Here is a 26,200-nt window from a genome sequence, read left to right on the forward strand (position 1 = left end):
CTGGCAGCAGTTGGAGCTGTTCCACTAAGAGCTGAAAGATCCACTTTAAATATGATCAGACACATGGCTAGTAACTAGGTACTGGTATGGGCTGGAAGTCTTAGTTCCTCTCATGTGGGATTCCTGGGCTTCCCGTGTGCTGCTTGGGCTTTCTCATAAGATGGTGTCTGGGCTCCAAAAGCAACAATCCCAAGAGAGCCCAGTGATCAACTCACCTTGCCTTGGAAATCCCAAGGTATCATTCCTGCTGAAGTCCCACATTTGCCCATATAAAAGGAGAGAGAGCATAGATCCCATATTTCAATGGCAAGAGCATCAAAGTCACATTTCAAGATGAGTGTGTAGGCGGGAGAAGATGCCATGGCTATTTTTGAAAAGTACAAACTGTCACATCATACATTTGAATTGTGATGTGTTTTGAGTCGGAGGGCTGGTGTTGACTTGTTAGTGTTGGGAAAGGGCTATGACCAATGTTACCTATGTCACTTATGGGAATGTGTTATGCATACAATGTCATCTGGTTTATGTCATGAGTATCTTGGAAGAAAAATTTAAAAAGCTGAAAACTGCTTTTCTGGAGGAACAGCTTTTTGGAGCAGGAAGAAAAAACAAAAGCAGGGGAAAGACTAAGCAGACAACCAGTGCTTGTTGGATTGAATTAAAAATTCTGTCTTAGGTAAGTCTCTCCCTAATCTCTCATTAATAATCAGATGTGGTCAGGCACAGTGGCTCACACCTGTAATCCTAACACTTTGGGAGGCCGAGGCGGGTGGATCACCTGAGATCAGGAGTTTGAGACCAGCTTGGCCAACATGGTACAACCCAGTCTCTGCTAAAAGTACAAAAATTAGCCAGGTGTGATGGCAGGCGCCTGTAGTCTCAGCTACTCAGGAGGCTGAGACAGGAGGATCGCTTGAACCCAGGAGGCGGAGGTTGCAGTGAGCCAAGATCGTGCCACTGCACTCCAGCCTGAGTGACAGAGGGAGACTCTGGCTCAATAAAAAAGAAAAAGAAAAAGAAAATCAGATGTGAGAGAAGAGACTCTCTCAATCTCCTCCCCTTTTTCCTCCTTCAAACACTCACTGAATTCTAGATTTATACCCCTCACACTCCACCTACCAGCTTCTCCTCCATTGCTGAAACATGGTGCAGAGCACACATCTCACGTGGCTACCTTCTCATCATCCCTGGGATTAATCTATCAGTGGCATCAAAAGGCCATTAAATACTACAGTGGCCTTATATTCAAACACCACCTGTGCCAAATCCATCTTAGAGTGTGTAACCATAGATAGGAGACAAAAATAGGTTTTGTTTCTCTCTAATGACAGAATTAATCCCCCAATTCAATTAATTCCTGCTAATTAAATGCATGAATATATATTGGTTCTTTCCATCTGCTGTGGCAATCCTTTTAAAGCTCCTATTAGCATGGAAGAGATTTCTGTTTGGAGAAAAAACAAACAACCTCCATCTAGTGTTCCCTCCTGGCAGAAAACCTCTACCTTGCTGCCAGAGGACCAGGATGTGCTCCCTTCAAAAGCAGTCCGTTCCACTTCCTTTATTCACCGCTGGAATTGGCTATAAACAGCACAGGGACCAGATGTCTCCCCAAAGCATCCCATTTGCTTATCTGTTGTTGTGAAATTGTTTAACTGTTTCACATGTCTAAGTTCCATTTCTGTAATTAAGTCATAAGCATGATGACATTATTTTCTCTTTGTTTTAGCCATAGTATACCTTTCACTGAAATCTCTATGGGACAGAAAATACATGAAGTGCTAATAAATAGTTGGTTGATCCTTTTGACCTGGTGATTCAGCCGGATATCATTTCAATACACTTTAAACTCTGGATTGAGGAAGACATTCTAGGGAGTGGAAGAAAGCTCACTTTACTGGTCCCTCCTATACCTTGCAATCAATTTTGGAGTCACAAATATCTTCAGATCTCTTTGTAAACCTCATGGTGTTTATTAGATGCATCTAGTAAACACAGCAAAACACCACTGCCACTATCTCATGAGATCAGAAATGTTTATGAGTCAAATCAGAGCTGTATATTAGCAATGATACTTGTTACTTCCTAGAACATGGATAGTAACCCTTAGATAAGTGTTAAAGCAAACTTCATGGATGAATTAATTTGCTTTGAGCACTGGGTTAGTGAAAACAAGCTAATGGGTTACAGGCCCAATGGGCTCACACTCTTCCAGAATCACAGCTTGTCACTTTCAGCCTGCTGTGTAACATACATGCCACCAGTCACAAAGGACCAGCAAAAGGTCTTAAAATACCTTCTGGAAAATCTCTATAACTCAATATCAATTTTTCTCTAGCAATAAATTAATACAATCACCTTTGGATGTAATGGGAAAACAAATTTTTTATGTAGTACCTCCATCTAAAGTAATATACAGCTATTCCCTTAAAACTAGAAAAATATAACTTCATTTTTAATATCAATATTGTAGAATCCTATTAACTATTTTGTTAGGTAAACATTAAGCTTGCAAAAAAATCCAGGGAGGAGTTTTCATATTTGTAAAGCATTTTCTTTTCTTGCTTTTTTTTGTTTTTAAGACGGAGTCTGGCTCTGTCACCCAGGCTGGAGTGCAACGGGGCCATCTTGGCTCACTGCAAGCTCCGCCTCCCGGGTTCTCGCCATTCTCCTGCCTCAGCCTCCTGAGTAGCTGGAACTATAGGCACCCGCCACAACACCCAGCTAATTTTTTTTGTATTTTTAGTAGAGATGGAGTTTCACCGTGTTAGCCAGGATAGTCTTGATCTCCTGACCTTGCGATCCGCTGGCCTCGGCCTCCCAAAGTGCTGGGATTACAGGCATGAACCACCACACCCGGCCTTGTAAAGCATTTTCATCTTGAACCTAAAATAATTACAATACACAGTAACACTATTTCCCCCTTCTTAACATTTGAATGAAATAATATGTGTGTTGGAAACTGATGTAGCAATGCAAGAGATTTTTTTAAAGAAGTTCTAGTACTCTGAAGGTCCTTCATCCCTATAATGTTCAGAGAGTTTAGATTGTCTAACTTTGTTTAATTTTACTTTCCTGGCATTTGGATGATAAAGTTATAATCTTGAGAGAGTAACAGAAATGGAAGCACTAATAAAGTCCTTATTAGTCCCACAGATGAGAGGAAGGTGCCACGTAAAAGAGAACTGCTGCTGGCCTGTAGCTCTGGTGACTTTTACAGAGAAGCACAGAGAGAACTTCAGGCCTTGGCTTTACCCCTTCCTTCAACTTCAAGCAGGCATTCTTCCTGCGATCAGGGTCCCTGAATCCACTGGATGTGTTTTAGCAGTGTCTTTCAAGGCCTCTGAAAGGAACTGAGGGTCAACAAGTGTACTCATGTTTCACCCAGTGATATCTGTAAGCAGGTCTGATGTGGCCTGAGAGTAATGGATGGTTCCTGGTTTTAACCAAACATCAAGACTGCTTGGAAAATGGTGTTTAAGGTCAGAAGTCAAGTACAGTTGAGTACGTACTAGAGCTCAAAAAGATCATAAGCTTATGAGTCATCCAGTCATCAGGATGCACATTACATTTCTTCTCAGTGCCTTGTAGCAAACTGACCACTCTGTAAGATAAAAGCCTTTTAAACCAAAAAGAAGAATAGCTAAACACCCCTCACTGGAACAAAAGTAAAGTCGGGAAGGAGTTTATTTAGCAAAGGTCATGTTCAGGGACATACCAGCAAAATGCACATATGGCAAAAGTGTACAATTAAAAAATAAATAAAATGTCAAGACCATACCCTCATTATTGTAAATATAGATTATTTGCATTATTTATTTTTTTATTATACTTTAAGTTCTGGGATACACTTGCAGAATGTGCAGGTTACATAGGTATACATGTGCCACGGTGGTTTGCTGCACCCACCAACCCATCAACTACATTAGGTATTTCTCCTAATGCTATCCCTCCCCTAGACCCACCCCTACAAGGTTATAATAAAACACTAATTTTGAATCTTCCCCCATATAAGAATATGACAGATATTACTTGGAAGAATATAAAAATTAAGCATTTTATTTCAGAAAAGTAAAAATAAATCTTAACTTTCACTATATCATGCTAAATTGATCAAGCAACATCACGCCTTAGAAGAATTCTTATATAAATGGTTACTTCTGAAGCATGCCCAAGACATAAAATTTTAATTTGAAATAGAATAGGCTTCAGTGTATCAGTAAGTCTTCAATTATATTTATTAAAGATCAGATTGTTATTGCCCAGTTGATGAGAAGGGAAAGAAATCAAGACTAAACCTTCATTCTTCATAGGAATTCATATATTCTTAAGGAAAAAAAGAACATCTAGAAACTTAATACATGTATACTTACACATCCAAACGTAGTCCCTGATTGCTAAAGAAATAGAGCGATGTAGAGAATGATTTCCTAGAGAAGGTAAAAGAAATTTTCCATAAAGGAAGATTTGCATTGGCAGAAAAGCTGGGGGTAGAGATTTCTATAGAGAACATGCAGCTTAGCAGAATGAAGAAAGACGTAAGAAGCACTTCCATTTGATAACAGGGACCTCTGAAATAGTGTCAGGGAGGAGTGTGTCAGGAAAATCGTGAAAACGAGATGGCTGAGAGAACCCCATTCAGGACTCAGAGGGTAGTGTGAGGCCAAAGACTCTCCCTCCTCTCCCCTACCTCCCACCCCTATAACATCAACAAAAATCACTTGGAGACTTCATTCAGACTATATCCTCACACAAGTCTGCCACCCTCTTCCCCAAAGAGAACTAGGAGTTTAAATATATAGCAGAAAGACAGCTGGGAACTCAGATGCTTGAAGAATGGCTTTGGGTAGACCATGCTTTCTGAGAATGGGAAAAATCCCACAGGATAGTTAAGGAAGATAGGGTGACTAGAGAGGCACACGGTCAGAGAAACAAAGCGAACAGTTAACAGTTAACAGAAATAGCCATGGTTTAAATGACTTTCTTGCAGTCTTACAAAATACCTCTTTTTTTTTCTCTCTCGATGGCTGAAACAATTGTCTTCACTAGTGAGGGTGACAGGATGGAAATGTCATCAGACAAGGAAAACTGAATGGATTCTGGCAGATTTCAAATTCCCTTTTCAATAATCATTGGGACTTTGCATTGTCAGGAGAAAAGCTGGAACCTGCATTATTAAATAGCATTTGTCCCCTTGCCAAAGAACGTGGAAGCTGCTTGCCTGCAGTATTTATACACTTGCAAAGTGGATTTTAGTGTTTTTCAAAAAGCAGGTCTGTGGCAAGGTGTAGCAATAGAAACCCCATTTGTCATCCCAAACAAAAACAATCTACTGGAATTCGTAAGCAGAAATCCCTACAGGAACTCCTTAGACAGCAGGGCACAGGTATCTCCAAAATACTTTCCAAAAATGAAAGGTGGCATTTTTCATTTTTCCTCCTGTGTTTCATTGCTCAGTGTTCTCTCCTGGCTCAGAAGCCTGTAAAAGCCGGGAGCAGAAGAGGCCTTAGAAGGCAGCCAAGCTCAGCCGGCTCCAGGGAGAAACCCAGGCCTGATGCAAGCAACTCCAAACCACGGCTTTTGCAATTGCCAACCCTACCACCCATGTTAAAGTGACAATTACTCAGAATGATACAAGTTGATACGGTTTGGATCTGTGTCCCCACCCAACCTCATGCTGAATTGTAATCCCCAGTGTTGGAGGTGGGTTCTGATGGGAGGTGATTGGATCATGGGTGTGGATTTCCCCCTCGGTGTTCTCATGATAGTGAGTGAATTTTCATGAGATCTGGTTGTTTAAAAGTATGTGGCACCTCCCCCTCTGCTTTCTATTCCTCCTGCTCCAGCCATGTAGGATGTGCCTGCTTCCCCTTCACCTTCTGCCATGATTGTAAGTTTCCTGAGGCCTCCCCATCCATGCGTCATGTACAGCCTGTGGAACCATGAGCCAACAAAACCTCTTTTCTTTATAAATTACCCAGTCTCAGGTAATTCTTTATAGCAACGTGAGAATAGATGAACTAATACACAAGTCATTCTGTGTCCATTACCCTGCAGGAAATGTGTATTTCAAGTAATCCTAGAGAACAATAGGCTTTAATCATCCCAAAAGCCCACGCAAAGGAGACATATGAGGTCTATTTATAAAAAAATCTATATGCCCATTTTGGCTGTCTGACATTGATGGTTACTCTCCCTCTCTCTTGCACATTTCCTCTCTTCCTGTCTCTTTCTTTTGTTAATGTTTGTAAGCACACTGTGTGCTAGGTCTTTGCCTATATTATCTAATTTAATCCTCACAATAAGCCTATTAGACATGTACTCTTATTATTATCATCCTTGTTTTCAGGATGAAGAAATTGAGGTTTAATGACATTAAGTAATTTGCTCAAGACCACATGGCTAATATGGAATAAAACCAGCATGTAGACATAGGATGTGAAATATTTATGAGATATGAGAAAGCCTGTCTCTTTAGCAGGGTACTACATTGTCTGCTTATCTGGTTGTATAGACTGTCAAACCATACTACGGGGTCATTAGGTAGTAATACCAGGTCCTTCCTTCCCAGTATTTCCCTGGTCAGGCCAAAGGGATGTAGTTTTAGTAGTCTCCATATCCCATACTTTTCTGGCTCTGATGAGGAAAGTTGTAGAAAATCAAGTTGCTCTGCTAGGTAAAGGAGAGGCTTCAGCAATGAACTTCTCATAAGTATTATGTGAAACTGTGCTTGCTGGGGAATGGATGTTACAGGATGCTAAGAAAGTCACATCCTAAGATTTAGGGCACCCATAATGAACCCAGAAATTGAGGATTGACATAATGGGTCTGGCAAAACAAGGAAACATTTAGTCGACTTAATTAGCTTGTAAGATGGCTGGACTGGTGAATATTTTAACAGCTTTATCCAGGACAGTCCAGGCCTAAGCATCTATAATTGACAGGCTGGGCAAACAAAAATGCAAACAAAAAATGCATTCAAAGTACTACAATATACAGGTTAAAGTAATATATCTAAGACTAACCTTCTAGGAACCAACTGAAAAAGTGACAACACATTCTAATATTCTGCAACTGGTAATGATGACAAGATATGTTTAGGGTAAGTCCATAATTCAGGGAAACCAGTCACCAGCCAGTTATTTGCAAGAGGAGGTCACCAAAATGATAAAACAAGTTCTAGGTAGAGGAAAAGACTTTCGATTAAATATTAGGATTTCTAGTCAAATTAAAAACAAATATAGTAACAATTATCCTCACATGAGAATTATATTACAATAACTTTCAGTGTACCAACCCAGCCCCTTGGTTTCACTGGGTGTTAATATAACCCAGATCATATAATTTCATGCAGTAGAAATCATAAACACAGTAACTTTTAACAATAGGCACAATTCAATTTTCTGTTTCTGCTATCATAGAATATTACACAAAGACCAGAGTCAGAGATTTCTCAATTCCTAAATACTGTATTGACTTATCTGTGGAAATGAAACCTATGATAGCTTCATTTGTTGCCAGACGCATCACCTTGGTTGATGACCCCTTCTCATCCTTCCACTTAAAAGTAAACTAGGGGCCGGGCATGGTGGCTCACGCCTGTCATGCCAGAACTTTGGGAGGCTGAGGCAGGTGGATCACAGGAGGTCAGGAGTTCGAGACCAGCCTGTCCAACATGGTGAAACCTCATCTCTAGTAAAAATAGAAAAATTAGCCGGGCATGGTAGCACACGCCTGTAATTCCAGCTGCTCGGTAGGCTGAGGCAGGAGAATCACTTGAACCTGAGAGGCAAAGGTAGAAGTGAGCTGAGATCACGCCACTGCACTCCAGCTTGGGTGGCACAGTGAAACTCCATCTCAAAAGACAAACAAACAAAGTAAACTAGGAATAGGACATCAACTTTCTTCCTTTTCTAACTCCTTTTTTTCCCTGTTGCTTTTTTATTCTATAAGGTGTTAATATTTTAACTTAAATATTCTATAACCCCAAAAGCAATCCAACGCAATGTTGTAGGTATATTTTAATAAAGAGTATTCCCTTGGCTGGGCATGGTGGCTCACACCTGTAATCCCAGCACTTTGGGAGGCCAAGGCAGGCGGATTGTCTGAAGTCAGGAGTTGGAGACCAGGCTGACCAACAAGGTGAAACCACTAAAAAGACAAAAAATTACCTGGGCATGGTGGTGCATGCCTGTAATCCCAGCTACTCAGAAGGCTGAGACAGAAGAATGGCTTAAACCTGGGAGATGGAGGTTGCAGTGAGCCGAGATTGTGCCACTGCACTCCAGCCTGGGTGACAGAGGGAGACTTTGTCTCAAAACAAAACAAAACAAAACAAAAACAAACAAACAAAAAAAGAGTATTCCCTCATCTCCTCCTGCCACTTACAATCAACCTTCAAAAGACAACTAGATAACTATCACAAACAAAGCATTCCAAAAAAACCAAAACAATCAAGGGATTATACGGTTACAATCAATAATGAGATGTAGTAAAGGGAAATGACCGATAACAGTAGGGTCAGGACACATAGAAAGCAATATAACCAGATTTTGGAAAGCCCAGGGTGGGTTGTTTTGTTTTGTTTTCTTAATCAGCAGCGAATTATCTATTTTCCTAGGATTTGTGAAAGCAGGCTAAGAAAAAATATGCTATCATTTTTTTTTTCCTTTCAAAACACAGTCTATAGGGAACACCCAGCGAGACTACCACAAAAGGCCATCTTTTCAGCACATAGTAACTGAATCTCTTTGGAAAAAGACCAGGAGTGACCTATCTTCTACAAGAGGGAACAATATTAATGAGGCTGCAATGGGATTCAAAGATCTGTAATGAAAGTTTCTGTTTGCCAACACCACATACTGCAGCAAATTTAACGGTAAGATTTGTATAGAGAGAATCAGTTCTGTGCCAGGGCACAGCACAGAATAAGGCAATGTCTCTATTCATTGAGTTTATAGTCACATAAGAAAAGCAACATTACCCATGAGGAAAGAAAATTGGAACACACTCAAAAAAAAAAAAAAAGTAGGCAATAAGGAAGGAGAAATCATGGGCATTTAAGTTGTCAGGAAAATTCATCTTTGTTTGTCCTTAGTATCTACGGAGGTGGTTCCAAGACACGGAAATTAATGAGCATTGAGGTGAGACCTGAATGAAGGACAATGAAGGTGCCTGCCAGAGAGATGGTAGGAGGTGATCGAAACCTTATGGCTGAATAAAGACAAGAAAGGCGAGGTCTAGAGAGGGTCCCGCAAGCAGAGTAGAAGTAATTCTCTAAAGCTCTAAAGCAACATGAGCTAAACCAGGAAGAGAAAGAGCCTAAAAAATGAGCACTAAAAAGTTCAAATCTAATTAGAAAGTCAAAGGGGATTCTATAGGAAAAATCTGATATGGGGCAAAAAAAGGACACTTCAGCAACTTTACATTAATGATAGCCCAAAGTCATTGCAAAGTGACATACTGTGATGGTCAATACAGTAAGTTCTTCCTAGCAATGCAATTAAAGATCTGCACATATTTCCATCTATAACATCAGTCAAGTTTACTTTTTTTAGACGCAGTCTTGCTCTGTAGCCCAGGCTAGAGTACAGTGGCACGATCTCGGCTCTCTGCAACCTCTGCCTTCTGGGTTCAAACACTTCTCTTCCCTCAGCCTTCCAAGCAGCTGGGATTACAGGCATGTGCCACCATGTCGGGCTTATTTTTGTATTTTTAGCAGAGGTGGGGTTTCACCATGTTGGCCAGGCTGGTCTCAAACTCCTGACCTCAGGTGATCCGCCTGTCTCGGCCTCCCAAAGTGCTAGGATTACAGGTGTGAGGCACGGCACCCAGCCAGTATCTAACTTTCTTAATCTTCTTTACTCATATTCATCATAGTCATAATAATTATCTTCCTACTTGTGATAATCTCTTTAAGGGAATAGCTACCTTTTGATAATTCTACCTTTTAAAAAAATGAGTGTTATTGACAGGAGATTGGATCCCTATTTTCTTGATTATGACGTATGGGGCTATAAGAAGTGGATCCAAAATATATCTTTGAATTGTTTTTCTGTGTCAAGGCTTTTTCTTATTTATATGAATAAAAAATTCCCATCTTTAATAATCACTTTCTACCCAATAAAAAGGCCTCATACAATTATGCGGTCTTTATTTAACAAACAAAATCATTATTTCCTATTACATGAGCTCAAATTTCAGCAATGCTATTGACAGGCAGTACAGAGAAATGGTTGGGAAAGGATCTGGATCCAGATCACCTGAGTTCACATCCTACTTCTACCTTTTACGCAATAGGCATGTGGCCTTGGACAAATCATTTAATCAGTTTGTCCCCTAGTTTTCTCGTCTGTAAAATGAGAATAATAGGAGTATATACGAGATATTCCAGTAACTCAAGTATTATACAAAGTCTTCCAGAGATCATAAAAAGAGAAAATCCTTCCTAATTCATTTTAAGCTACAAAGATCATATACATACTACACAATAGAAAGCAAAATTAAAGACTAATCACACTTATGAACATGGACATAAATATCTAAACAAAATATTAGCAAATCAAATCTAGCAATATATAAAGGCAAAAAATACTATAACCAATTTGAGTTCTTCTCATAAATATGATATTGATTTCTATTTAAAATTCAAGTAGTAAAATGCACCCATATTAACAGACCAAAGGAAAAAAAAAAGTCATCTCTAAAGATGAAGAAAAGAGTATTCAATAAGATTCAACATCTGTTGAATTTAACACATTAGAGTGAAGGAAAATATCCTTGTAAGAAATATCCACAAAACAAGTACTGCCACCTGCATCATGACCACCTGGCAGTGAACTTCTTTCTTAATTGTGACTTCTGGATGCATCCACTTTGAATTCAGGAAAAAGTTAATGATGCTATCTCTATTACCAGTCAATACTGCACTGAAGGTTTTCACCAGTGCAGAAAGTGCCAGAAATATGTATACAAAGCATAATGATTGGGAAGGACAAAACAAAATTCTTTGTAGATGAGATTGCCTATATAGAATTCTCTTCCCACAAAAAGACCCTTGAGATAAAATTTATGAATTTAAACCTTTATCAGGAATATTGATAAAGAAACAAGATTTTAAAATTCAACTGCATTTCAATATGCCAGCAAAGACCACTTAGAAAATATAATTTTAAAAATACAACATATGAATTGTCACTAAAAATATAAAGTACCTAGGAATATATTTAACACAAAAATGACTAAACCATTCATGAAGGAAATTATAAAACTCTATTCATAGCCATTTTAAAAAGCCAATTAAATGTAAAGAGATGTAGCTTGGAATAAATAGATGCACTATCATAAAAATATCAATTTTCTTTATACTAATTTATAGATTCATGCAATTTTCATAAAAATTTCAACACAAAACTTGATAAACTAATTTTATAATTTATATGAAACAGGAAAAACTCAATTATAAACCAAGTCACTCCTGAAGAACAAATTACAGGATATATCCTCCAACAGATACCGGAACTCATACCAAAGTTATAACAACTAAAACAATAGTACAGGGATAGATATATTCATCAATATAACAGAAAACAGAACCTGGAGACTCACATTTACAGGGAGACAACAGGCTTTGCAAGTCAGTGCAGAATATAAATGATAATGAAATAGCTGGTTATGTATATGAACACAATCAAAATAAAATTTAACCTTTACCTCTTACCAAACCACAAAAATCAATTCCAAGTTATTAAATATGAAAGAAAGCACTCTAAAAATTTTATGAGACAATATCTTTATGATTATGCTTTGAAAGATTTCTTTTAAAAATACCAAAGGCATAAACCATAGAAAAACAATAATTTTACTATAGTAAAATAAAGAATATCTATCTATTCATCAGATGACATCAAAAAGAGCTCAAACAGATACACCACAAACTGGAGAAAATTTGCAACACACATAGGCAACCAAACAATTTTTACCTAGAATACATAAAAAAGTTCATAAATCATTAAGAACACAACCAACCAGGTGGGGAAGAGTGAGTAAAAGAAATAAAAAGACCTTTCATAGAAGAGTAAACACAAATGGCCTATATGAAAAGATGCTTGATCTCATATGTAATCATTGATTACAAATTAGATGCCATTTCATACTTTCACAAGACTAGCAAACATTTTTAAATTAGTTAATTTCAAGAGTGGGCTAGGATGTAGATCAATGGGAACTCTTACCCACTGAAGTTGGGAGTGTATATTAAAATGATCACTTTGCAAAACAATTTGTTATAATGCTATAAGTTAAATATGTATATAATCTACCACCTAACCTAAGCTATTCCCAGGCTTAAGCACATGTATACCAGAAAGAGTTACAAAAAGAGAATGTTCATAGTGATACTGTTTGCAATAGCAAAACAAAAACAAAACCCCAAGAAACCTGCTATTTATGTAAATATTCATTAGCAGATTGGATATATAAATTGTTATATACTCATACAATAGAGTAGTATACAACATGAACTATTGATGAAATGCATATGGCACTCATCCATAAGGATGAATCACAAAAAATATTCTTTCGAATAAAAGAAACAAATCACAACATGAGTCAATCTGTACAAATTCAAAATATGTAAAACTATATACACACACACACACACACATATGGGAATACATATATGAGTTATATATCCACATATACATTCATATGTAAGATATGCATATATGTAGTAAAACAATAAGAAGAAACAAGGACACGATTAACAAAAAGGCAGAATAGTAGTTATTTCTGAAGGAGAAGGAAGGGGACATAATTAGGAAAGCAAATGGCATGAAGCTCCCCAATTCCTACAAATGTTTTACCTCTTAGTCTGAGGGCCAAGTACACAGTAGTTCCTTTTGCTTATTATTTAAACTGAGCAGATAACATTTTATATATTTTATGAATAGTATCTATTTCAGTAATATACATGAAAGAAAAGTGAATGATGACGTATAGCCATTGATGCCTCAAAGAGTTTGGGCCATGCCACAGTGTGTTTCATTGCATAACTATATTAATCCATTCTCATGCTGCTATTAAAGACATACTTGAGACTGCATAATTTATAAAGGAAAGAGGTTTAATGGACTCACAGTTCCACATGGCTGGGGAGGCCTCAAAATCATGGCGGAAAATGAAGAAAGAACAAAGGGACGTCTTACATGGCGGCAGGCAAGAGAGAGCTTGTGCAGGGGAACTCACATTTACAAAACCATCAGATCTCATGAGACTTAATCACCATGTATGGGGGAAACTGCCCCACGATTCAATTATCTCCACCTGGCCCCATCCTTGACACATGGGGATTACTACAATTCAAGATGAAATTTGGGTGGGGACACAGCCAAACTATCTCAGTAACTTACTGAAAAGTACAGCCGACTCCAAGCCTGACAGTGGATTCATTCTTGAACACTTTACACTGGCGATTGTAGTTGTGACAATTTTATTTCCAGATAGCCATTACTGCAATTCATGTTCACTATGTTACTGTTGCAACAAAAAAAGCTGCCCTAGAATGTGACAGCCATAGTTGACAACTGGTCTAGGAGGTAGGACAGGAGAAGGATGCCTGCCTCAGACGTTCCAGTGGGGCATGCAGCAGATTGTTGGCACTTTCTTTTGAGAGGCAACTAATGCCTTTTAGTTTGTAAATGAACAGACATTAGTTGGAAGATGACCTGCCCTGAGTGTGCTGGCACAGGTAGCAGCAGTAAGGGCAGCATTCCAAGGAGCCTGTAAAATAAGCAGGCTAAGGTGACAGAACAGAAGATGAGTTCTCAGAGCCAGGGAAGCAGCCTGGGCCCAGGAGATGGCTCCAGGAGCAATTTAAATGATGAAGTGATGGGCATTCAATACAGGGGAAACACAGAGGACAGTGCAATCAATCACTGCCAAGCTTATCTTCTGACAAGGAGTGGGGCTCCAGCTTCCAGATGTAGCATTAAAACATAATGTTCCCACTGGGGTTTAGCATGGCAGGTTTCCCTGAAACTTCAGTTTCACTCAGTTAACTAATTATGAGAAAATGTGACATTGGTATTTACTTTTTCTACAGGGACAAATCATTCCCAGCAGGAGGGACAAGTTGTTATTTTTGTTCTGCTTTGTTTTGTCATTAAAAACAAATTAACTTACACAGTAGTAAATATACTCTTGTTGGAGGGGCGGGGGGAAGAATTATCTCCATAGTTCTCTCCATTCAATCATGTCTTTGGTTTTCCAGGGACATGGCGGATAAAAGAGAGTTAAGAGTTTTGTTGTTAGAATTGGGTCTGAAAATTAACTCTCTCACCTACTAGCTATGTGACCTTAAGCAAGTTATTTAAGCACTCTGAGCCTGCTTTTGCAGCTGTGAAACTGGGGGTGATGCATCGACTACAGAGTGTTATTTGTGAAAGATGAAAGGACATAAGGCGGTTGGAGCACGCGAGCACAGTGCTTCTGCATAATAAGCACTCAATACAATTTAGCCTTTATTCTTAGTGACCCTGATGTGCTATTATATAAATATAGAAACAGTTTATGTGTCATTTAGACCTTGTGTTGCCAATTCTATATGACCACACATCTAATCATCAACTGAGCCTTTACTCTGGCACTATAAGCTACATGGTGTATTAAACATTTTACTCCTCCTCACCCCGATGTAATAAAAGGTTTCCAGAGAAAATTTAATGAAAATGGAAAAAACGGTTATGCTCTCCCATCCTCTTTTAACTTTTCAAGGGTGGGACGTAGTCCCGAGCAAAACATCACAGATAAATCTGTGCTTCCTCTTCTACTGCCTGAAAGCTAGAGAATACTATGTTTGGGGTGCTTTTAACAAATCAGAAAGTGATTTTACAAATGATTTCTCAACTGAACTTGATACAATCCCATGAGGTACACAGTTTCTGATTAGCCCCATCTTACAGACAAGGAAAACAAAACAAACAAGATAAGGTCAATGACAAAGCCACTGTATTCAAGCTCTCTATGCAAGAGTACCATGAGAACGAAAAATACCAGGGTTATTGGACATGGCAAAATTAGATTTTTCCAAGAATAAGTTCTTGTCTTAGAGCCAAAGTGACTAGTTATTACAGAGGGAGGACTAGTTGAGGAAAGCAAACAAAATAAAAAATCAAGAGACATAGGTTTTATATTCCAATTTCACAATCCATTTGCACAACATGCCTTAAATTTTCTACCAATAAACTTGAGAAAGAAAAATTGCTACTTCTCACTTCTCTTACAAGTATATTGCAATGCCATTATTGTGTACAAATAATACGTAAGATTTATGCTATAACATTCAAGGGGTTTTATACTAGCCATAGTACATATGAGCTCTTAAAAATGTATAAATAGAAGGAAACATATTTTTAGTGGTAGATAGAAAATTCTGGCAATAAAGAAAAAAGATTTTTTTTCAAGAATATATGGGCTAGAAAATGATGAACAACTACATAAGATTAGGTAAATCATCACTATAATTTTGCATTATGTACTTGAACTATTTTTGGAAGTCACGGAAACAAACTAAGAGGTATGAAAATGTAATAATTTTTGAAGCCATGAAATTATAATGGACCTGTAATATCAATAATGTTTCTTCAACTAATCACATATAAGGTTCTTAAAATAATCAATTCTGAAGTGCTCTTAATCTTCCAAGCAAGTCTTTCTGGCAGTAGTCACCCTTTAGGACTTCAAAGGACCCTGACATATGCCCCCTATTATTTCATAACCACTTAAGAAGTCTTAGTGGATTATCAAATTATAATTCACAAGTTTCCCTCAGCCACCATTTCTGTCTGAATGGGGAATAAATTCTTATAGACAGAAAGGCAAAGACAACCAAAAGTCATTAAAGGGAATCCTAGTTCAAAATAAAAACCAAACACAAGCTTCTAGTTTATAATGTGAACATGGAAGCCCAAGGGCCTACATAAATGTGCAAACACCTAGTAATACCAGCAGCAGTCAGCAAAATAGCACATAATAGCAGGTTGCCATTAGGTGATTGACTACCTAATTCTGACTTAATGGGCCTGAACATAATTTTCCCTATGATTCTTCAGAGAGAATAATACAATTTCGTTCCAGTATTCAGTCAGATTTCACAATGTAGCAGTAGAAGAGGCCAGCCTAAAACTCCTTCTCCCTTTTCTTAACTCATTCATTTAATACACTTTTTCATTGTTTGCTATTTGTTGGAAACTATATCAAAGAACTCACAGTCGAATAGAGAAAACAGGTAAATAAAGCATGAAATTTGTGCATTAAGCCCTAGAATGTAGGAAAATATTTGGCACAATGATAAGCAGATCAGCAAGCCCTCACAGAGGATGAGGTAAGGTGCGTAGAAACTGTCTATGTGGCAAAAGAAGAAGCCTCCTGTCAGAGAGAACAGTATGGATAAAAGCAGGGAGATGTGGAAAAGATGGTGAGCTCCAGAAATTAGATGTAGAATTAGATGTAGTGTCACATGGCTGGAAAACAGATCATGGGTAGAAGAAGGGAAAAGATGGTAAATGAAGCAATAAGCTGTAGAGGAAGACAAATATTCCATTTAGTGCTTGCTAGTCCTTGTTAAAATACAATATTGAAAAGCTGAACACAATTATTGGTTGGCTGGAAAGATTTCATTCTAAAGGCAATAGGAGCAGATTTTTACTATAAAGCAATCATTTTGGTGCCAGCCAGGTATACAGTGATCTAGGGAAAAGAAATCTAGAGGTATGGATACCAATTATGAGAGAATTTCCAAAGTCCAAGTAAGATACAAAGGGGCCCCAAACCAAAGTTCCATATAGCATATTTGTAAAACAACTGTATAGCACAACTGACTCATTGTGGCCACTTAACATTTTTGTGACTGATTGGATAAATGAACAATTCCAAAGGTGAGATGGAACAAAACAAGATATTTTCTCTTTTGAGTGAAATAGCTGTATCTTAAAATGCAAACAATTCATCTCAACTGGATTACAACAAATACCACTGACTGCTTGCCTTCCTTTCAGACTTTAGAGTGCTCTTTGCAAATGAGTGATTGGAACATGATCCCAGTGTCCAATCTGGAAGGCACTGTAGGGAATACATACCATAAACTCTCATTTTAAGGATAAAAATCTGAGTCATAAAAATTACAGGACTAGCCCAAAACCACAAAAAGTTTCTGCTGATGGGACTGAAATCAGTCAGAATAAATTAAGGCTTCACAATATTTGTCAACCAGACTGGTTGGAACAGATTTGAAAGATACCAAATTCAGCTAGGGTGATTTAAGTTTTTAAAAGTGTTTGACATTTCACATTCGAAAACCACAAAGCCAACATCTTAGAGACATTTCTTAAACAATTATTTGCTCTTACAATGAACTGCAAAGACCAGGGGTCAAGTTTTAATCCTGAATTGGTATAAATAAGACAGATGATTCTTACCATGATCTTCTGAAGAGACTGGTGACCTAAAAGGAAATAATAAGCATGATCAATATTTTATATGATAATTATAGCAATAATCAAGAATTATTTCATGGTAATTATACCCCCAAATTGAATTAAATGGAAAGTCAATATAGTAGACAGTGTAATTAATGTGTTGATTGCATGGTATATTTCAATCAACAATTCCCAACTCTTACCTGGATTGGTTAGATGTTACAGGTTACTAAAATGTCAGTCTATGCATGGTGTCCTAGGGCTGCAACAAACTTAGGTAAGTCTACATTTACCACACACAAAAAAGAGAACTCATAGAAATGTAGTATAGATGAAATCCTGTGATGTGTATTGCCCAAGGACACGGCTCCAGTGTAAATGCCAGGGATGTAAAAAAAAGCACTAGATTGGGTGCCTGTAGATACAAAGAGATCTACTTGAACAGTATAAATTGAGACAGAGGTAAAAGAAATGGCATGCACCCTTATCATTACCAGTTTTTGTTTCCACTCTTCATGGAATTTAATGTTTGAGTGAGCTGACCCTCTACTTGCTGCCTTATGTCTCAGAACATGGGAGAAACAGCATGAGGCAAGAAGGCAATCGCTGGGGTTCCACAGAACTTTACCAACAACTTTTGCAAACTATATGTGAGTTCTGCTCTAATTATGGTAATCAGATCACAAATGAAAAATCATATCAACCCTAAAAGGCTTACTTCCCCTCTGTTGACTACTAGTTGAAATACTTTGAGTAGTATAGACCTAAGTTTGGAGATGAATTCACCTCCAGCTTGAAGACTATGGCTTTGACTCACACTTATTCTTTTTTGGGGAGAAAGAGAGAGACATATAACGTTATATTCAGAGTTGTTGAAATTTTGAAGGGAAAGGCAAGACGTCACACACTTCCCCTATTTTGAAGGAGTCCTCTTCTCTGAATGATTAGCTCACTCAAGTCCATAGCAGGGAAATGACCAAAGATAAACTCAGGAGTTTGGCAATAAAGCTGCCAATTACTATAACTAATATTTATGAGACATGTAGATAAACCTCAGGGCAAGAATCATTTAGTCAATACAAAAATGGTTGAAGATAATTTTTAGCTACTTGGGGATGCTTGATATGACTTTACCTACTGGTTAGTAATATTATTGTTTATTATATGAGTGAACAGTAAAGAATAAAGACAGTGGTAATGGAGAAAAGGCCTTGAACCTCACTGAGTGGCAAAGTATCAACTTATTTCACTGTGCAAGTCTCTTAAAGTAGACTTTTTCATGAAAACTACAGATTCCCAAGATTTGATGGAAAGAAAATTGGCTTCTGGGAGATGGACATGGGGAGTGGTGAGCAGAAACCTGCCACAATCGCTAAGTCAACGCTGCCCGAGAAAATCACTTGGCCTCCCTGGTGAGGGTTGATTTATCCTCCCATTGGATCCCCTTATTTTGTATCACCCACACACCAGCCTTTCTCACTGGGTTGTAACCCCCTTGAAAACTAAGGCTGTATCTTATTTAGAACAAGTGAGCCCTTAATTAAAATGTGTTGAGTTGAATTAATCTCAGTTCTGTCACACTGATATTCAGACTGACACATTCTGGAGTTTCCCAAAAAGTCATCATGTTACTGTCAAACCATCTTTAGGACAAGTTTGCCTGCTCCTAGGTCAGCTGCAAGAAAAAGTCCTAGGGAATGTGCTTGAAGCTCCAATTGGTTATAATGTGGACACTCTCAGAGCCAAAGGACATCAAAAGCACCCAGAAACAGAGACACCCATATTCTGCCTTAATAATTAGAAAACCTAAAGTGTGTCAGGGGGGTAGTATTGAATGAGAGGTGCAATGAAATTAGAAGCTGAATCTAAAATAAAACCTATATTTTAAATAAAATAAGCTAATTTCTTCAGCTGTTTAGGTCATAATAGAGTCAGCCACAAGGAAATATCTTTCCTCCTGGTGTTTGCTGATGAGAAGTAAGTAAAAACGTGTCTTGGATTGTTTGCAATTAATTTGTCACAGAGCTACAGGAAGAAAGTAAAATTCATGCCAAAGGACAACTAAATGTCTCAGGTGGAGAGCTTGTGAAGCAGAGCCTTTGCTGGCTTTCTGCAAAAGCAAAGCACTGATATTCAATCTGAAAAATTCCAGATGGCTCCGTTAGAGTCCCAAGGGGATGCATTCTGCAGTATGTCCAGGCAGTGGATAAAATATCAATTTCAGACTGTTTTGTGAAAATTAGTCATGTTGAGTTTCCATGTTGAATGTCTCCCATATGCCTGGCTTTGTGGAATTTTAAGACATATGGAGTATTTCCATCCTCACTCAGTATTTCACCTTTCGCTGCAACAAGTTACTGCATTGTACTACTGAGATGTGCACATCATCCATTATTGCTGGAAATTGGCATAAAAAGATAGCTCACGGGTGGATCACCTGAGGTCAGGATTTCGAAACCGGTCTGGCCAACATGGTGAAATCCCATCTCTACTGAAAATACAAAAAGTAGCTCAGTATAGTGGCAGGTGCCTGTAATCCCAGCTACTTGGGAGACTGAGTCAGGAGAATCACTTGAACCCGGGAGGCAGAGGTTGCAGTGAGCCAAGACCACGCCATTGCACTCCAGCTTGGGTGACAAGAGTAAAACTCTGTCGAGAGAGAGAGAGAGAGAAAGAGAGAGAGAGAGAGAAAGAGAAAGGAGAGAGAGAGGAAGAAAGGAAGGAAGGAAGGAAGGAAGGAAGGAAGGAAGGAAGGAAGGAAGGAAGGAAGGGAGGGAGGGAGGGAGGGAGGGAGGGAGGGAGGGAGGGAGGAAGGAAGGAAGGAAGGAAGGAAGGAAGGAAGGAAGGAAGGAAGGAGGGAAGGAGGGAAGGAAGGAAGGAAGGAAGGAAGGAAGGAAGGAAGGAAGGAAGGAAGGAAGGAAGGAAGGAAGCAAGGAAGCAAGCAAGCAAGCAAGCAAGCAAGCTAGCTAGCTCAGGAGAGAAGAAATATTCTGAAATCAGCAATATAAGTAGTTATTTTAACAACAGAGGTTGAATCCCAGAAACAGATAATTATCTTAAACCTGATAACTGAGGCATGCAGGAAAGCCCCCCGGTTATTCTTTTCACCACACCTGAAAGACATGTGGTTTTATCCCAGACTCTTTATTTTTCCACTATGTATACTTTATCTTGGAGCAAGTATCTGGCCTTACAATGTAAACCATTACTAGCATTCTTATAGCTGTCCTCTACTTCTTTCCTGATCATGAGTCCTTTAGCTACAGAATATTTATATTTGTTTCTGCTTTGTTTTTATTTCTGTTGGTACTTTCTACATTTTATTTTGCTTAAATGCAGCAAAATAATACAAAACAAAACTTCAAGCCGTGCATTTAAAAATATTTCTCCTATTAAGCCTAAATCATTATTATTCAGGTTTGACTCTCTCCATTCATGTTGATTCAGTTTATTACTTGAGACCCTATTATTACCAGGTCATGTGCCAAGGGAAGGAGACACAAAGAACAATTTCAGGGAACTCATAATCTAGTGAAAAAGGAAAATATGTAAACAAATGATTATAATGTAAAAAATATATAATGATCAAAACATATATGAAGCAAAGAGGTAGCACAGAGGACAGAGAGATTGATTCGGTATGAAAAGCGTGAAAGAAGGTTTAGAAAAGCAAGAATCATCTGAACTTCGCTTTGAAGAACAAAGAGGAGCTTATTAGGTAAGTTAGGAAGGAGAAGAACTCCAGGCAGAATAGCAATAGGTGTGTGAAAAGGAGTACAGATATGAAATTGCATAGAATCCTAACAGATATACAAGTAACTCAGTATTGCTAGAATGTAAAGGAGTAACAAAAGCAAGGACTTGAAAAATAAGTGGCAGGGGCCATTTCACACAGGGCATGTGGGGCCCCTGTGAAGTGCTTGCAATTTACCTTCTAAGCTAAATGGAGCAAGCTTGTGAGGCACAGAAGTCACACATTCTGGAATGAGCAGGCAGTGGAGAGTGAACCATAAAAGAACAAGAAGACAAATTAAAAGGCAGAGGTCAAGTTAAAGACTGTAACTGAAAAACTTCCACGTTAGTAACACAGAAAAAAAATTCCTCTGTCCTTCAATTTTTTTTTTTGAAACCCATGGAAAATGACAGGGTGGATGAGAAACAGTAAAAGAAATACCCTCTTTGATTAAATTATTTATAAGCCAAAACCATCATACATGAAGAAGGGCTACCAAGTACAGTCAAAATAGAGCTAAGTTTTAGGGAAACAGATACTTTTGATTTTAGTCAGCTAAAGATATATAAACTATTTTATACACAACAAAACCTATGGCAGAAAGCCTTCCACTTTGAGCCAGGGTGTCCTGCTAGCCAGAAGTAGACCCAAACCTAGAAGAGGTTGCTGCTAAGTAAAAGTTTGAAGATAAGAGAGACAAAGTCAAACTTAAGAGCAGCACACCAAATCACTAAGCCCAATCATCCATCCCAAACTAGAAGCTCAAAAAAAAAAAAAAAAAACCCAAAAAAAAAACTCACCCAATGCAAATATTACAAATAATAATGGAAAAAAAACAGCATGACATCTATGCAAAAATACCAGAGGAGAAAACAAAACACAGGCAAAGAACACACTAAAAAGATGATGGCATAAAGCAGATAAAAATTATTAATAAATCTTTGTGAAATTTAGAAATGGAGGGAAGGAGGGAGGGAGGGAGGGAACGAGGGAGGGAGGGAAGGAAGGACGGAAGAAGGGAGGGAGAGAAGGAGGGAGGGAGGGAGGGGTAAATAGAGCATTTGTGAAATGTAAACTTAAAGAAGAAAAATGATCAAGAAACAGTTATAGGGAGGTGAAAAGAGCAAAAGTCTGCCCAGAGTCTTTGAACTAGTTGTTATTAAAGAAACTTGTGGCTTTTTCCACTGTGGCACCACTGCCACAGTGGAAAAAAAAAGATTAAGAGAAGAAAAATAATAATTAAAACTATATTAAGATATGAAACATTGATGAAAGAAATTGAAAAAGATACAAATAAATGGAAAGACATCTCATTCTCATGTATTAAAATAATTAGTATTGCTAAAATGTTCATATTTTAAGCAATCTAGAGATGCTATGTAATTCCTATCAAAAAACCAAAGACATTCTTCACAGATTAGAAGAAACAATCCTAAAATGTGTATGAAACCACAAAAGACCCTGAAGAGCCAAAGCAATCTAGAGCAAAAGAACAAAGCTGGAGCCATCACACTACCTAACTTCAAAATATTTTACAAAGCTATAGTAACCAAATCAGCATGACACTGGCATAAAAACAGACAAGTAAACAATGGAACAGGATAGAGAGCCGGAAAATAAATCTACATGTTTGCAGCCAACTGATTTTCAATAAAGGCTCCAAGAATACATAATAAGGAAAGGACAGTCTTTTCAATAAATAGTGTGGGGAAAAGCAGCTATCTAAATGCAGAAGAATGTAATTAGACTCTTACCACACAGCATGTGCAAGAATCAACTCAAAATGGATTAAACAAAGGGGATTAAAATATAAGTCTCCAAATGATGAAACTGCTAGAAGAAAATGGAAAAGCTCCATGACATTAGTCTGGGCAATGATTATTTTGGACATGACCTCAAAAGTACAGGCAACAAAAGAAAGAATAGAGAAATGGGATTACCTCAAATTCAAAAGCTTCTACACAGCAAAGGAAACAATCACCAGCGCAAAGAAACAACCTACATAATATGAATTTTCCTCAAAAAACAAAACAAAAACACAACTACCATATGATTTAGCAATCATATGGTAAATATTAAAAGTAAATATTAAAAGAATGTGAAACCAGCATGCTGAAGAGATAGTTGCATTCCCACATTTATTACAGCACAATTACCAACAACCAAGATATGGAATCAACCTAAGTGTCCATCAACATACAAATGGATAAAGAAAATGTGGTATATATACACAACGAAATACTAGTCGGCCATAAAAAGAAGGAAATCCTGTCATTTGCAACAACATGAATGAACCTGAAGGGTATTATGTTAAGCTAAATAAGCCAGGTAGAGAAAGACAAATACTGCATGGAATCTAAAATGTTGATTTCACAGAAGTAGAGAGTAGAATGGAGGTTACCAGAGGCTGGGGCATTTGAGGGTGAGGGAGATGGGAGAGATGCTCATCAAAGTAGACAAAGTTACAGTTAGATAGGAAGAATAAGTTCAGGAGATTTACTGTATAGCATGCTGACTATAGTTAAGGATGATACACTGCATTCTTAAAAAATGCTAAGAGAATAGATGCTAAGTGCTCTCACAACAAAATTAATACTATGCATGGTAATGCATATGCTAATTAGCTACATAATTAATAGTTATATATACTTCGCAACACCATGTTGTATACAATACATAATTTAATGTCAATTTTAAAATTATTTTTAAAGAACTAGAATAATAGCTGGGCATGGAGGCTCACACCTGTAATCCCAGCACTTTGGGAGGCCAAGGCAGGTGGATCACCTGAGATCAGGAGTTTGACATGTGCCTGGCCAACATGGTGAAACCCTGTCTCTACTAAAAAAAATACAAAAATTATGTGGGCGTGGTGGCACGTGCCTGTAATCCCAGCTACTTGGGAGGCTGAGGCAGGAGAATTGCTTGAACTCAGGAGGCGGAGGTTGCAGTGAGCCAAGATTGCACCATCGCGCCCCTGCCTGGGCAACAAGAGCAAAACTCCGTCTAAAAATAAAAACATTAGAATAATATGTAGCTACATATTTATAATTATATACATATATATTTTGTTTTGAATTTACTCTTCCATGAATCTTGATCTGAACATTTGCTGGTGAAAGTATCCTTCCCAATATTAACCCTGCTTATGAGAATATCCATATTGTCTCTAAAATAAAGACGACTTTTCACACTAGGATACACAGAGAAACTTGAAAAAAAGGGAAGTTTTGGGAAAACAAAATGCTATTTAAGATAGAATATTATGTAATTTAACTGGTAAAAATTAAAATATTTTCATACTGCAACCAGCACAGTCATATTGTGGACCCAAAAGCAAAAGTCCCTTGAATTTTTAAAGTCACAAACTTCAAATAAAGAAACAGAAAACAAAACAAGACAAAACAGAAATCTGTGTCTGAGGCAGTCAGCTTCAGACGAGTCTCCAGGTTCCCAAGGAAGGAAGTTTGTTCCAGTGGAACAGGGGTGTTGTCATGGCAGTCTGAATATATGAAATTATCCAACTAAACACAGCTATAATATCTTGGAATGAATCATTTTATTAGATTAATATAGAGAGAGATCACAAATCAGGGCACAAGACATTCAGCACATATTGGCTAGTGGCTGCTGCATTATAGACAGCATTCTATCTAGACTCTATTATCACTAAGACACAAAGAATCTCTAAGAAACTCAAAGATACTTTTTTTAGATTGCCTTCGATCCACAATTTTTCCTTCAAAGCCTCTTATCTTTCAAGTAGATCTTAAAGGACTACGGTTACAAGGCTTAAGGACACTGAAAAATGTGCCCAGTTTTCTACCAGCGAAGAGCAATACATAAAGGCAAATGAGTATTATATTTGGGAAGGCAAAGGTCTTCAAAAAGTATTGCATCTCTTATGATGTTTTACCATTTTTAGTCAATAAACTTGGAACTGAAATAAGGGGTGTCATGACTATTTCAGTCTTTATATCTGGTATAATATACTTTGCAATAGGTTTTAGACATGTGCATTTTCTTGGTAATCTCCATGAAATGATCAAAACTTACAAGCTCATCCTAACACAATATCCTTTTTATTTGAATAACACTGTCCTGTTTTCTTTCCTTTTATTTTTTTTAGACTCTTCCCCGCCCCCACCACCCCGCCCCCCCCCATCTCATAGCTTTAACTCAAAAGCACCCATGGCTTCCCTACTTGGCCCTCCCTCAGAATGGCTACATCATTTCCTTCTTTGGAGATAGGATGTCAGTAGATTATCCATTTTAGTTTCTCCTAAAGAACAGAGAATAGATTAGATAAATATTGGGGATGCATCTACATGGGACTCTTACTTTCTGTAAAGAATCATCTACAAATGAATGTCTGTCTCCATTCCCAGTGTCCCCAACACATATACCTTCTACTTAGCACTGCTAAACCATCACCTGGTGGGGAGTTGGCCAAGAGATGGGGCCACCACATTGAGATGGGTGTAAGATAGACATGCAGGACAGGTATGACAGCAGTGTCTGAATAGGCATGAGAGCAGAGATTCATATTCTGAAAACAGTCAGCAGTAGGATACTTCCCTAGGACCACAGACTGGATGGAGTAGAAGAGGTGGGAGATACTCATCCAATTCACAGGCCTGACTGAAATAGCCAAGGCCCCTTCATTTTCTGGTTACCATGCTGCAATAACAATAGGAAACAAAGCAGGAATGCTGGGCAAGCTAGACACCGTGCTCCTTCTACACCCTACACAGCACACTACAAATAAGTACACCACTCCTTGTTGTGACGTTCCTGCTGGGGAACAAAGCAGCACACGTATGTCCACACACTGAAAACAACTCACTATATGCATATTTTATTAAATTTCCCTTTCATGCCTGTCTTTCCTCTTTACTGTCTAGCTTTGGGGATGAGAACCACAGCTAAAAGACCGCTTTCTATAAACAACAGGTGATCATCCATCCTACTCAGGAAGAGAAAGAGAAGCTCT

General features: G+C 38.1%; 1 protein-coding gene across 31 annotated transcripts in view; it reads right to left on the reverse strand.

Annotated features, from left to right (window-relative positions):
* Positions 1-26,200, reverse strand: part of DGKI (diacylglycerol kinase iota) — a 459,668-nt gene that overhangs the window by 35,394 nt on the left and 398,074 nt on the right. For all 31 annotated transcript variants that reach the window (XM_015448096.4, XM_065542619.2, XM_015448091.4 and 28 more), the window contains one exon: positions 17,475-17,500. In XM_015448096.4, coding sequence (XP_015303582.2) covers positions 17,475-17,500 — 26 coding nt within the window. The remainder of the gene's footprint in view (positions 1-17,474; positions 17,501-26,200) is intronic.

The sequence above is a fragment of the Macaca fascicularis genome, chromosome 3 (assembly GCF_037993035.2).
Source record: "Macaca fascicularis isolate 582-1 chromosome 3, T2T-MFA8v1.1".
Taxonomy (NCBI): Eukaryota; Metazoa; Chordata; class Mammalia; order Primates; family Cercopithecidae; genus Macaca; species Macaca fascicularis.